Here is a 15,269-nt window from a genome sequence, read left to right on the forward strand (position 1 = left end):
ATGCAAGACAATAACACAGAGCTATCAGCAAGCCACTAAGATACTGTAGCTTCCACTGTAGCCAAAGTTTATTACAAGAGACCACTAGTGATACAATGAACTTTGAATATAGTACAGGAAATAGAAGAAAATACTAGATTTCCTTCATGCTGTCTCCATATCTACTGTTGCAAGGCATGGCTGCTTTCTGATGGTTCCTAAATGGAATCCAGGCACAGAATATAGAACATTTCAGTCTATTGAAAAAGAGCAGTCATGTCCTTCTAGGTACCTCTGAGGGTTTTGCCATTTATGGGGGTTTTTTGGTTTTAGTTGTTGGGTTTTTTTTAAATCCTCGATTTGAAGGGACCAAACAGTACATGTCTTCCTACATTAGCACTGCCTATAAAAATACACATACAATTACTGACCTCATACGCCTCCCTCCTCTTTATGTACTGGGCACTCAATTGTAATACCCTAAAATTAATCACTACATTAACCCACGTCCTCTAAAAGAGAAATGCAAATCAACATAACTGCAGTCTCAAATACCTTGTGCAGCCAACTAAGAAAATCTCTAGTGTGATTTTCTCTGCAGTTTCAAAGCGGTTGGAACAAGGACTTGCCTTCCCTTGTTTCTGGAGACAGCATTCCACAGCAAATGAGACAATACTTTTTATCTTTGCTACTGTTAAAGAAGCACAGCGAACAGAAAGAGTCCTTCATCTCTTCCACCTTAGGATCAGTCCTGCAATACTCAGCCACTGCATCCCACTGTTAACAGCTGATCAGCACTGAGAAACTTGACAAGAGGAGAGAAAAAAAACCACTGCATTACTCAGATTTCTAGGAACTTGGTCAGTCACAGGGCAAGTTTCTCAGTAACAGAAGTAAGAGAACAGAGAGGCCTCAAGAACATCCTCCAAGCCCCCTTCCGGTAGAGAGGCTCAGGATAGAGGGAACTTAACTGCATGGTTCAAGGGACTGGGCATTTACATTAGCTAGCAAGGGCCTGCCTACAGCTTCTTCATTTACAGGAACAGATATGCCAGCCTGTGAAAATAGCCCTAAAAGCCAGCAAAGTTCGTTGAGTGGTCAGGAAGGAAGAACAGTAAATAGAAGGTTTTCTGCAGCGTGCAAGAAGCTGAACAAACCTGTTCTGTCTCTCCATTCAGAGCTGTACTGCTTGTACTACATTTAGCTTTTTTTTTTTTAAAGGACAATACAGATTAAGCAAAATACAAGTTTGAGGAGATGGGGTTAAATTATTTTCAGCTAAAAATATACAGAGACTATTCAATAAAGTTCCTTGCTATTTTTAAGATTGATGGACACTTAAAAGGGATAACAATTCCTAAATACATCAACAGTCATTCCCCCCCCACCCAGCTGGTACACCACACTTAAAATAGCACACTTCCACTGTTTGGGCTACCAGATTTTTAGACAGTAACAAAGACACAAAGCACACAGGAGAAAGGTTATAGTTAGACCACACAGCCTGAGAAGCAATTGCCAACACCAATACCGCTCCCCAGCAAATTTATAGTCAGCATTTAGAACAATATTGAGAGACATACACTAAACTACCAGTCACCAAGCATACTGCATTTAATCCAGAAAACCTGAATGCCAAAAACACCCCACTTTTCTTTCAAAGAAGCCCACAACACAACCCTACTAACCCAGCTTCAACAACCACACTTTGTAACTTCCTACCCACCCAACCCCAGTTGCTCCTTGTACAGCTATTACAAAGGTGAGGGTACTCGCTAAACAGCTAAGCGAATCTTGCTGGCCATCCCCCACAAGCCTTCCTTGTCTTAAAGGTCTTGTCTACCAGTTCCTAAGACTGCCTAGGTACGAATTAAGAGGCTTTCCTTGGCTTTTGGCTCAGAGAAGAAGACTTAACCACCTATGTCAGTCAGACATCATGCATTAATACCATAAATGCTCACCTTTAATTTTATAAGTAGGCAACAATTAATAAAAATCATAGCACTGAGAATTTTTCTAGAGTAGTCTGTTACCACTGGTTAAAACTATGACAATAGGCACTCATACTTATTTATGAGCCTTGAAGCCTGATTTAGGAGAGTAGGGAGATACACATGACAGGACATAGGTTCTCTGAGTAGCCACGGTGTAATTAAGAAACTTCATGTATCCATATACAAAAAGAGCTTATGAGTGCTGGCAAGTTTTAGACCACATACGCTGTACCTGCGCAGTTGTATTCCACCCTTTTTCCACAGTAGCATCAGTATTGAACCTACATACCCAAAATTGGCTAGCAGCAAATAACTGTGGATGGCAAAATACTCACAGGTAGTGTGCTGAATTTCCATATCATAGTGGCTCTGTGCTCCAGACATACAAGGCAGCTTTTGTATTGGTGTATATTTATGAGTGACTGCCCTGAAGACAGTCCAGCTCACCAGTGACAGCCAAGATACAATCCACAGGCAAAAGTTGAGAACAAGAAGTAGAGACTGCCAAAATTCAGAAGATAGAGCTTAGCAAAATACCTGTAGGCTCAGCTGTTGACTAGCCAAAAATCGGCTGTGGAGGATGGTTCAGCTGCACTCCCAGCACCTGTGTTTGACCACACTGGGCTTACCACCAGTCAGCTAGAAGAGCTGGTTTGTTCAGCTATTGTTGTTGTTGTACTAGTCCATATCTAGTAGAACTAGCAGTGAGATAAACTCCCTGCAGATGTCAAAGACAGCCCTATTTGTCACTGAAAGCTCTTCAGATACTAATGCTCATACAGGCTTCATAATCCCTGAATTACTTCTAATATTTTTTTTAATTTACTCTCTTTCATAATACCACTTGGTATTATGAAAGAACCATCCTGGTTCCAGTTACCATATTTGTAAAATCGAACCCCTTCTGGGGCTTTACTTGCTGAAAGCTTCACCCCCTTTCTGCTCCTTTTTAAGACCATTGGATACAGAATGTATTCTGAATAGTAACTGTCTACAGTTATATTAATTAAAGGTAAATTTAAATAAAGGATTGGCATGATTGTACAGATTTCCCACTCTACCCTGCATGTATCTCTCTCTCGCGCGTACACGGGAAACCACCTCTCCTACAACACATTTCTTTGCTAACACTTGTTACACGGGTTTAATGGCCCATGTAGTTTTAATATATCTTGCTTTTTTCTCCTTAGCCTCTCTTCCACCAACGGCTACATGCTACAAGATTGCATCAAAAGTCTTTGAATTCAGAAAATAGTTCATTTGTTACATTTACTTCTGCTTTTTGATGCAATTATTTTACTCTCATAAAGACTTCTTTTGATATAGCTCTCTAAGTTGCTGAAAAGATGCAACCTTTTTTGGAGCATTAACCACATTAACTCATGAGTGTTAACCACACTAAATCATGTTAACAGAGTTAATGTGGTTTATCTGAATCTGTTCCTTATTTGGACCATATCTCACCCTACTTTGCTTTTGGCACATTTATTCCCTTTTAGTGAAATGGGAAATTTCTGATCAACATCCACTAATACTCACTCCTTCACTTGCCTTTCTTACTATATTATCTCCCTTGCCTCAATCCATCACTTTTAGTATTCCCTGGGAGCAAATCAAATTATATAGTAGTGTTTTGTCTGCTTCAAAAGCAGTCATCTTATTTCTAAGAAAAGCATCTACCTGTCATGAAAAATAATCCATTCCTCATCTCTTCAGCTGATGATGGATAGTTTCCCCTGTATAATCAACCTGAATGTGCTCCCTAGAAGGCTGTCTCATCAGAGCTCCTCTTCTGAGCTGGTTGTCTTGGTTTTGCTGGCAAAGAGCAGACAACCATTAATATGCTTTTTCAGGTTTTTTTCCATCCCATTTCCATCCCATGCAATGCCACCTAGCTTCCTTTTGTTTTGGACAGTGTAGAGTAACTTCCCTCAGGCAGAACTGTAAATATTTTCATATTTCTTGGTGTCATCCAGATAGTTCCTTCCTCACTGACCATGCACAGAATACCTTGCAGTACTTCGAGAGATTTCCAATGCTGCATTCACTGTCTATGGCTGGCACAATTAAACAATGGTTCCACTTCTTCATTGTTTGTTTGGATTTGCTGGGTTTGTTCTGCTTTTGCTTCTCTGACTGCTGATAACCCCTTGTGACTATCCCTTGTGCCACTAAGCTATTTCCCAGGCCGCCGGAGGAGAGGCTATTTTAACTGTCTTAAGAAGCCATATCAGCTAAGTTATTTCCTTTTGCTAATGTGTTTTTTTTTTAATGTGCTCTGACAACTGGATAGAGTGTAAGAGCTCTAACTGCTACAACTTCTGACATTCTTCAAAGACAATGGAAAGGGTAAATTACAGGATGGTAGAAGAGGACTCATGAGATTTTGAGAGCTTAACCATAGACATGAAACACAATCACTTCTTAAAGTCAAAGCTAGCTTTTTACAGGTGTTTCCCCATGTGCCATAGGGGACCTTCCTGCAGGGTCAATGGCAGCCCTAGAAAAAGGTACAGGATAGCCCTCTACAGTGCCTATGCTGGAGGAAATACCCTCTCTCTGCAGGGAATCATGGTGAAGTGAAAAGCAGTTGTGCATGCTAGCTTGAAGTTGTCAGAATAAAGAAACTTTGAAGCCTGCAGTTTCATATAGTATTTTATAGAATGATAGATGGAAATGTGCTCAGCTAAGGAAAATGAAAAAGCAAAGACGAGGAGAGAGGAGAGCTTTCAGATTCTGGGGTAAAATATCAAAAGAAAGAGTGAAGGTGCAATTTATATTGCAACAGAGTTATCTGAGGATATTAGACAACTTGGAGTTTGGCAAAAATTCTGTCAGTTTTGTTCTTTGTTATACGTTCCAGAAATGCAAAGGAAACAAGGAAACAAGGGGTCCTGGTAATGCGTTGAGAAGTGAAACTCTTGCTAAGAAAAAAAAATATCCCCACATGCTACATACTCTGACTCTTGGACTAAAATCCCAAGAGTTAGAATACTTGTTTGAAAAACCATGTTCTGCCAGTTTGGTGTACTGATATACACCTGTCTATTTCCAGTATCATCATTCAGAACAATTTCTTCAGGGTAGAATTGTCTCTCCGTTGACTGAAGAGTTGGTTTGATTTATTTACTGTGACAGGTGGGGGTCAGAGGACCATTCATAAAGCAAAAGGCACAAACCTTTGCTGATTCTGTTGTCTCACAGATTTCATTCTGCTACAGCTGGTGGCTGAGCATTTCTGCCTGGGATGGCGGAAGATCAGGAGCTGACTCAGCCACACAAAGCTCAACTCGAGCCCTCCCTTCAGCAGCGCACCAGCAACACATACCGCAGTGCAGAGCACTCTCAGGCCTTGCTCAGTGGCTTGGTATCTCTCCGAGACAGCAGCATCCTCTTCGATGTAGTTCTGGTAGTGGAAGAGAAACCTATTGAGGCTCATCGCATACTTCTAGCTGCATCCTGTGACTATTTCAGGTACACTTCAGTACGGCAGTAACAAGCATGTGTCTGAATGTTACTCAAACCTGCAACATCCAAATCTTCTGTCTTGGCACACTGCTTCTGAATGTAAAATTAGACCCATAAGATGGATCTGAATGTGTTTCAAAATACTAAGTACGGCTTTACTCATCTCTCTGTTATTTCTCTACAGAAATAAAGCTCTTGTTCCTGCACACTGAGCTTAACCTTCACTAAATTCAGTGCCTGTGGTACTTGGAGGTATATAAAGAGGCAAGACTATCTGAACAGGTGTCTTCTGCATAAATACACTCTGGGTGGCTTTTAACATATCCTTAGCATTGTAAGACTTTGCCCACTGTGGTGATCATTTCATAATACACAAAAAGTCACTGGAAGTAACTCCTCTGTTATGTGCCTATAGTGTGACTCACGGTCCATTAAATCAGGCACTCCCTTGGTCAATTTTACTAGCCGTTTCTTGAACTGACTTAATTTTCATAGAGCAAACAAACAAATCCCAAGGCAATCCAGACAAACTTCTAACTGGAGGAAGAACTGCTCTAGCTTAGAAAAAATTCCTACAGTCCCAAGTTCCTCTGTTTTTCCTCTTCCCCCACACCCAGAGTATCTGCCTCTGCCCATTGACTATCCATATGTACTGCGTTTGTATTTAAGTCTGTCAGCTGTGAATTGTACCTTTCAGATGGCCCCTACTGTTTTCCTGCAGAATGAAGAGTATTACTTTCTTAGATCCTAAAGGCCTGAACTCTTTGTATGATTGACTTAGAGAAGAGGAAATCCCATAGAAGTGTCTGGCTAGGTTTTGATCTTTCTGAGTATTTTTTATGTTCCCAGGACAACATAAAGCAAACTGAAAATAGCTTCAATGCAAATCTGCCATAGCATGTGCCATTGTGTCTTTTACAGAGGAATGTTTGCAGGAGGACTGAGAGAGATGGAACAAGAAGAAGTTCATATTCATGGCATCTCCTACAATGCAATGTGTAAAATCTTGAACTTCATTTACACTTCTGAGCTGGAACTCAGTGTGAACAGTGTACAGGAAACCTTAGCTGCAGCCTGTCAGCTTCAGGTGAGGTACTGGGAGATGTGACAAAAAAGAAGCAAGAAACAAAAGCACCAATGAAAGAAACAGAAAACATGGATATCAGGTTAGATGGAGGGTTAGGGGGTAAATAAGAGCATGGGTCTGATGAGAAGAATTTCTTCGGGATGCTGTATCCACTGGAACTAACTATGGAAGGGTAGGAACAATGAATGAGTACTTGCACATCTCATCTGTGCCAATGGTTTTGTTACTTATAAACATGTACCATTTCATCTAGAGGACTATTTATATAGCACTCAGTTCCACAGATCTGCTTATGAAAGCTTCCCTGAAATAGAATACCTCTGGCCTGCAGTAGAGGACAGGGCTTGCTGCTCAGAAACTGTTGTGCTGCTAAAGATCTTTCCCCAGATGGAGTCCACAGGCATATAACCTCCCCTGACCCCGTCGTTACAGGAAATCCTACCACTATGGTTTCTGCACTAAGTGCAGAGTTCATGTGCCTTTAAGACAAACTTTTTTCTCTAATTTCCCCTGCAGCTAACCGCTGCACAAGGCTTTGGTACTAAATCTTACACTTTCTGAATGCTTGCTTTGGTTGGTTTCTACACACTTAGCACTACTTTGTTAGCAGAGGGGCTCTTGGACAGCAGTTAGTTCTTTATTTGCCAGTAGTCCCTCCTGCCAGATACAACTTCAAACTGTATTCAGAAGACAATACGAAATATTAATTTTCCTTTCAAATGGCTTCCTGTGCTCTTGAGTGATGCAGATATATTTGTTACAGATACAGTATATCTTTGATACAGTATGTCTATAGTGCTCTGAAAGAACAATTACGGAGTGACGGTAAATCTGGCTTTCACCATGTCCTCCATGCCTTCTGTTTTCATGACTGCCTCCCAGGCAGCCACGCTAACAAACCAGGCAGCCTGGCTGTCCAGTGTCCCATGTGTCTTGGAAGACACATTGCTGCTGCACCTGAAGCCAAACTCATAGGCTTGCAGTATAGTGTGGCTAGAACATCTACATTATATTCATCTACGTTGAGTTCTTTTTCACTGGAGAAAGGTGAATTGGGGCAGGTGAACATGGTGATCAGACTGCGAGGAGAGCAGTCATCTTGTGGACAACTTTCTTACAGTCATCCCAGGCTTCTGTCACCTGTCTCTTGAGTGTGAGGCAAGCGGTGTCTGAAATGAAAAATATCTCTCTCTTGCAGATTCCAGAAGTCATTAAGTTCTGTTGTGATTTTCTCATGTCCTGGGTAGACGAAGAGAACATCCTCGACGTATACAGACTAGCTGACCATTATGACTTGAGACATTTGAGTGATCAGCTGGACTCCTACATTTTGAAGAACTTTGCAGCTTTCTCAAGGACACAAGTATACCGACAGCTACCTTTGCAGAAGGTCTACTCCCTTCTCAGCAGCAACCGTTTGGAGGTTAACTATGAGTTTGAAGTTTATGATGGGGCACTTTTTTATCATTATTCTCCAGAGCAACTGGAGGCAGATCAGGTCTCCCTGATGGAGCCTCTTAAGCTACTTGAGACAGTTCGTTTTCCTCTGATGGAACCCCAGATCCTGCAAAGGCTTCATGACAAATTAAGTCCATGTCCTTTAAAAGATACAGTCGCAGATGCATTAATGTACCACAAGAATGAATGTCTTCAGCCAATGCTTCAGAGCTCCCAGACACAGCTGAGATCAGAGTTCCAGTGTGTAGTGGGATTTGGAGGGATGCATTCTACTCCATCCATTGTCCTCAGTGATCAAGCCAAGTATCTGAACCCCTTGTTGGGAGAGTGGAGGCACTTTACAGCTGCACTAGCCCCCAGAATGTCCAACCAAGGGATTGCTGTTCTCAATAATTTTGTATATTTAATTGGCGGAGACAACAATGTAAGTGGTTTTCGAGCTGAGTCAAGGTGTTGGAGGTAAGATAAGGATAATCCTGCTATTATTTTTATTACCACCCTGTTGCACCATCTCTGAGTCAGCAAGCCAGTAGCGCGGTCTGTACGCTTGCTAGCCGAAGGATTAGGAACTGAGCAGGGGCTTCACTGAAAGAAAACACAAGAAATACAGAAATGAGCCTCATAGTGACAAGAAGCTTCCAGCAGTGCTTATGGGACAAAGCCAAGCCTGATACGGTAGAAACAGCTACTCATTCAAGAGTATTACATGTGCTACTTTCTGCCTTGTTGGAGGGGGGAAGTATTAAAGGTTTGGGAAGCAGTAATGAACCTAGAACCCTAGATTTTCTAGATGCTCTTGAACTAGGATTTTCTGAAAGTCCTCTGTGTGTAGTTTTGGTTCCAATACAAAGGGATTTAGCTACCAAAAAGGGTTTTAAAATAAAATGCTATTACTGGTTGATTTTCAAGAATTTGTGTGCACGATAGCAGCATTCCAGGGTCCTCTTATATTCTTCTGTGCCAGGCAAAAGAGTAGGAGGAAGGATCAGGTTTAGATCTTCATGCCCCTTACATTGCAAAAACAGATACAAACTCTTTTGTCTTTATATTGTCGCCATTTTTACTAGTTTTAGCTGAGTTGTCCTTATTTTATGGCATGCATAGTTTCACTTCACAACCAGTTTTCTCTGTAACTAAAATTTCCAGACCAGATAGATATTTTGATCTGAAAGTGAATCATGAGGTTCACTTTGAGCAGCAGATATTTGGGGAAAAGAATCACCACCACATATTTATGCCCTTCGTGGACTCTTGAAGATCCAGATTCAGTCTTTGTGCTATTTTTAGACTGTTTTACCTTGTAGAATGGCTTTGTGCAAGCAGAGATTTTGATATTTAACCTGGCAGCAGTGTATAAGATAATGGAAAACCTAGGCTTTTATAGCATGATTATGTCAGCTAAAATACATCTTCTAAAAATAGAATAAAACAACTTTGCTAATAATAAAATGCTGACAAAGCCAAATTTCACTCCACTTACTGAGCTCAATTTCAGCCAAAGACAGTACAGTAACCCACATTTGTGGTGCTGTCTGGTATTCCAGCAATGATTCTGTGGCTGTATGAATAACTTTGATCCCATTCTTTTACAAGGTATGACCCGCGACACAACAAATGGTTCCAGATCCAGTCCTTACAGCAAGAGCATGCTGACCTCAGTGTTTGTGTTGTGGACAACTATATATATGCCGTCGCAGGCCGAGATTACCATGAAGACTTGAGGGAAGTGGAGAGGTATGACCCTAAAAGCAACACTTGGGAATATGTGACACCTCTGAAGAAGGAGGTAAGGAATGCATTAGCCACACACACTACTACAGTTCCCCAATTCCTGATTCAATCTTTTGAGATGCTTTTCTCATGTGTAGCTTTAAATTTGCTGATATTCAGATGGGAAACAGTAGCCTCTATATATGGGATAAATGAATATCAAGAAAGGAGAATAATAATACATGTAAATTACATTTTGAGGTTAAATGCTTATTTTTCCTGTTTTCTTGTTGTTTTCCCCTGCACCTTTATTGTGTTAATCCTTAAAACCGTTCAAAATTGAACACATAACCTCTGGGAACAGGAAGTTCCCTTTCCTCCTAGGCAGGTAAACTACACAGTAGTACAAGCTTCTCATTTACAGTCCTGACAACATGCTTTACTCCTGATCAGACGAGATAATGCCCCAGTAAGAAGGTACATCAGTTTCTATAGACCACTTAGCTCCTGGACACAGAACTGAGATTGGGTAACAAGTTCTGGTGACAATAGCTTATGTGATGCAGAATCACATCTCAGACAGCTAACGTAAGACCATTACTCATTTGAAATATATGAGTGAATAGCTATCTTTTGTCATCAGTCCCATTTATCCTTCTAGAACAGCAATTGCCAAACTAGCAGTCGTGACCCCAGGAACCAGTGATATGGAAATTGGAGTTATGAGTGGAAAAGTTTGTTCTAAGTTCTAATGCTGCTAAAAAAGGCAAGAATTTCCATTTTCAGGTTAAAAGTGTTGCAAAGGAGGAAGATAAATACTGTTTGATGAATCTTGGTTAGGGAAGAAAACTAAAATCCTGAGAAATCTTTAAAGAAACTATGCTGATTTCTACTACACCTTTTAAAAGCTTTGGATCAGGTGACCAGCACAAAATAATATTTGTTATTTCATAATGCCTCTCAATTGAGAATCTCAGGACACCTTAAAAGTATAAGTATTACTGCCATTTTACAGAAGGGATGCAGAGGCAGAAGAGGATAAACAGCTTGCATGAGGTCACAAATAATAAATGTGTGTCAATGCTGAGAATATAAAAAGCCTTAAGATCCAATTGAGTGCTACTAAGTAGTATATCTTGCATTCCTGATAACACTGCTTGTATAAGAAAAATCTCCAACAGAAAGGCTTCCAAGCAGACTAAGGAGAAAAGTAATAGTATGAATGATCTTCTAATCAAGGAACAATAAAGAATGAGAACCCACTGCAGTTCTGGAAGTTTTAGAAATTCTAGTATATTTCATTCAGAAATTCACACTTACAGCATAATCACCTAGAAAGGAATTGTCTATGATATTGATGTTGATATCTGTGTAACTCATGAAGAATGTCACTCCCTTAATGTCTATTCCGTGCTTTGAAACTGGAAGAAATACATAAATCCAGACCTCAACCTCTTGCTTTCCCATGTGGTGATACAGGTATATGCACATGCTGGAGCCGCACTGGATGGGAAGATGTATATTACTTGCGGGAGGAGAGGAGAAGACTATTTGAAGGAGCTACAATGTTATGACCCAAAGACTGACCGCTGGGACGTTTTAGCAGATGGTCCAGTGAGACGTGCTTGGCATGGGATGGCTGCACTGCTAGGAAAGCTCTATGTAATTGGAGGAAGCAACAATGATTCTGGCTACAGAAGGGATGTTCACCAGGTGAGAGCATGTCATACCTGTGTCTTTCTTGGAAGAGTCTCTTTCTTATGGATGCTTGCACTCTGATGTAATGTCTTTCTCCTATTAAGTATGCAAATAAAACTGTCTGCCCAGCAACAGCTACTGCATCAGCTCTCCCCTCCTCAGTTGCAGAACTTGCAATGATTTATTTACTGCTGTCTGTCTTGAACGCATTGTCTAACCCACAAAGCATTAAAGCTCTAGCACTTGGAATTCTTACCAATTTTAAAACATCTTTGATAGATAACATTCATTGGCATGCACATACCCAATAAGTAGCACATCAACTAAATTTACTTTACATTGTCTTCTCACGTGCATTTTTTTCTAAGTCAAGGACTTTTGAATTACCAATGCTTAATTGCAGGACAGAGTTGTTAAGGTATGTTGGATGGCAATTGTATAATGCAATTAAATGTACAGTACCTGATGATAAGTGATGGCTGGAGAGAATTCTCTTGAGTCTTATTCCAGCTTCTAGAACTGCTAGAGACATGAAAAGAAGACACAAAAAGTAACTGCTCTTATAAAACCAATGAAGATGGCAGAATTAAATCTAGCTGAAAAGTGTATCTGAATGATAAAAAGTGCTTACAGATAAAAGCAGTCAGCCAAGTAGGTACCCAATGAAATCTAAAACTTCCCAACATATGGTGCAGAGACAGCTTAGCAGATTTGTCATATTTGCATCTTCCAGCACATTTTTTCCTAAAGCAAACAGATGCATAACGTCTGAGCTTATATTAGCATGTGTCCCCATCTCTTTCATTTTTGTATACATTTTTTGAATTACATACAGCTGTTACTCCAGCAGCAGGGTCAGAAGTTGTGATTCAAAGCTATATGGCAACTATGCACGGTTTTCTGCTGAGTGCTGTACTTCTACTACATAGTGGTATGCTCTCTCCATTATCAACACCCTGTCAAAAGACTGATGATATTGCATGGCTTCCTAAATAGTTTGCCATATGGCCAGGCTCTGTCACTAAGATACAAGTTCAATTTTGACTAATCTCTTTCTTTTTTTTTACAGGTTGCCTGCTATAGGCCGAGCACTGATCAGTGGACAAATGTATGTCCACTTCCTGCAGGACACGGAGAGCCAGGTATTGCGGTTTTAGACAACAGGATCTATGTCTTGGGAGGCAGATCCCACAACAGAGGAATCCGCATGGACTATGTCCACATTTACGATGCAGAGAGAGACTGTTGGGAGGAAGGACCCCAGTTGGAGGATGATATTTCTGGGATGGCTGCCTGTGTCCTCACTTTGCCCAGGGCTATTTTAATGGAAACGGAGAAATGGTTCTCAGAATGGCATGCAGATCGTGTGAAGTATCACCTTGACTTTCCATCAGAAGTTATGAGCGTATCAGACTGGGAGGAATTTGACAATTCAAGTGAAGATTAGAAAACTTAAATATTTATTTTTTTGCCAGTGGATGAGGAAATTAAGGCTTCAAGAAAATACTTAGAGATTTTATATGTCTTTCTTATATACATAAATCAGTATTTAAAGGTTTGAAAAATAAGTGTTCTGCACAAAATGCCATTCACAGTCAATATCTGCCCATCTGCAAGTGTTCTGCACAAAATGCCACTTACAGTCAGTATCTGCCCATCTGCCAGAAAGCAGCATTTTTAAAGTAACCACAGAACTGCCATTTTTCCCCCAGTTAAAGTATAGAGGTTCTTTTGCTTTGAAAGAGACTTTTCTCAACCTTCAGCATGGACAGAAAAAAAGGCACAGAAGGCTCAGCTTGACTAGCTTCTTTCCTTCCAGCTTTTAGCTTGAAATAGCTTTTTGAGATTTTTTTTTTCCTTTTCTTTTTGATAATAAAACTTCCTAGTCATCTTAACACAGGAAGGTAACACCTAGTGTCTCCCTCCTGTGCCAGGTGTCAGACAGCTTGATTGGTTTTTCAGCAAGATTGAACATACAGAAACAGGATAAGAAAGTAGCAAGAAAGTCTGAACCTTCATCTCATCTGGGCATGCAGCCATCTTTGTAACTGGGTTAGAGTCTGTGAACTGACACCCACTCCTGAACTTCTATACTGCAAGTTCTGTCAACACAGTGGAAAGAAGATTTCTAGAAAAAACTTCTCTGTACAGAGTATGGCAATCTCATCATTCAACTGTCAGACACATTTGTTCACAAGCATAAATTAATAAATCCTTGTCAGAACTTTTTAACTACTGTCTCAGTTTTATTAACCGTGATGTGGAGTATGAAAGTTAGTGAGTTTACTTAGATCCTAGAGTACTACATTAGTATCCGTGAAGTTACACCAGCTTGGGAGATGGACAATTTTTTTCATTCTTTTATTACATGTTTTAGAAGAGGATAAAGAGAGCAGAGATTGGTTTGCTACAGCATAAGAAAAAAAGTAATAAGAACATAACTAGAGGTATTGAAGATCACATTGGTCCAAGGCTCTGCGGTAGCTGAACTAATGCCAGGAACATAATACAGAATTACTACAGCACAGCAAGATAAGGAATAGTAAATCCTTCCTTCATGAGGCCTTAAAATAATTGGCTTCTGACTACTGTCTTGCTTAACATTAGTTTAGAAGCTGATTTAAAGTCTGAACCAATGTGATATCTGAATAGTATGGGATCCTTCCCCTTGGAGGGGCGGGAAGTAATCAGTGCCACCAGAAAATCATGACAAACCACCAAAAGCTTTTAAATCTTGTAGCAATAATGGAGTTGCAGGAGAAGGGCGCAATCAAAGTGACAATCAGAATGATACGATACTAGTCAAGTATCATCACATCGTGACAAATATTGCACATTGACATGCTACTTCAGAGAAATGGAAGAAGTTCCTGGATATTAGCATTACTTAGGGATATTTTGTTTATGGAAACCAAAATTATTTCAAAATGCACCTAGATGACTCTACGTTAGACTGGGCTTCTGGAAAAGATTCAAGAGTATCTGTACACTTCTTTTAATAAGCTCAACGGCTTTTTCTTGGTAAGAGGGGCATTTGTTGAATTTTGTTCTCCAGCACTGTCAGTTTTCATCTCAATCTCTGAACCTTTGCCAATTGGCAAATAAAACGAAAGACCAGGAAATCCTGATTATGAGCTTCTTCAGAAAATGTTTTTTTGATAATGAACTCTGAACTGCACATGGAGTCTGGAAATACAGACTTTATTACGCTTCAATATTGGAGACTGACGAGTATTCCTGTTTTGCCTACAGAGTTACTTTTAATGTGTAGGAATTAAATGTAGCGCTCAGATGTAAGGACAGATCTCTCTGACATGGGAATCATTAGAACCACTCCTTCCAGACTTCAAGTGTTGCAGTGGCAATTTGTTTTGTCTGCAGACGACAAGTGATTCAAGACTTCTAGTGGTCCAGGTCATATTCTAAACCCAGCTGTTCTACCTAAACCCAGACATCTAACTCAAGTCTAATGCTTGCAGTGCATTTTCCATTTTAATTAGCACTTCTTGACAGACCAGTGATACCTTATGTTACACAAGTGAAAATGTTGTTTAGCCTCTTTCATGATAAAAAAAAAAGTAATCATTCTTTGTCTGGCTTCTTTTCCTAGATATACCACTAGAGGGTATTACTTGCTATTACAAATAACCAAGCTGATAGGCTAATTCTTAGATTACATAGGAGGATATAAGACATTCATGAGTAATTATTAATCTAAGAAACATCTTGAGAAAACTCATGGGGTTTTTTCCCAGCTTCTACCCTATCACTCCTTCTGTGTTTGAATACTGATTTTTAGTCAAGTGATCCATCTTTTCATTTATCAGTATATGCAATTTTGTGATTGCATTATTTATTAAATGTTGCAGTTGGAT

The 15,269-nt window shown here is 40.1% G+C and overlaps 1 protein-coding gene across 1 annotated transcript; it reads left to right on the forward strand.

The window, feature by feature from the left end:
* Positions 1–5,170: 5,170 nt before the first annotated feature.
* On the forward strand, positions 5,171–13,110 carry KLHL22 (kelch-like family member 22). Its single transcript, XM_009572337.1, has 6 exons — positions 5,171–5,447; positions 6,363–6,528; positions 7,727–8,445; positions 9,580–9,772; positions 11,176–11,409; positions 12,464–13,110. Exons 1-6 carry the CDS (start codon positions 5,221–5,223, stop codon positions 12,839–12,841), a joined length of 1,917 nt encoding a protein of 638 aa, XP_009570632.1. The 5' UTR covers positions 5,171–5,220; the 3' UTR covers positions 12,842–13,110.
* The last annotated feature ends 2,159 nt before the right edge of the window (positions 13,111–15,269 follow it).

Source organism: Fulmarus glacialis, unplaced genomic scaffold (assembly GCF_000690835.1).
Source record: "Fulmarus glacialis isolate BGI_N327 unplaced genomic scaffold, ASM69083v1 Scaffold50562, whole genome shotgun sequence".
In the NCBI taxonomy this organism is placed as follows: Eukaryota; Metazoa; Chordata; class Aves; order Procellariiformes; family Procellariidae; genus Fulmarus; species Fulmarus glacialis.

Bases quoted from the DNA above. Each gene is read 5' to 3' on its own strand.
- KLHL22 (XM_009572337.1), top strand. From the start codon at position 5,221: ATGGCGGAAGATCAGGAGCTGACTCAGCCACACAAAGCTCAACTCGAG. The intron at 6,529-7,726 runs GTGAGGTACTGG...TCTCTCTTGCAG, and splicing joins CTGCAGCCTGTCAGCTTCAG to ATTCCAGAAGTCATTAAGTT. The intron at 9,773-11,175 runs GTAAGGAATGCA...GTGGTGATACAG, and splicing joins TGACACCTCTGAAGAAGGAG to GTATATGCACATGCTGGAGC.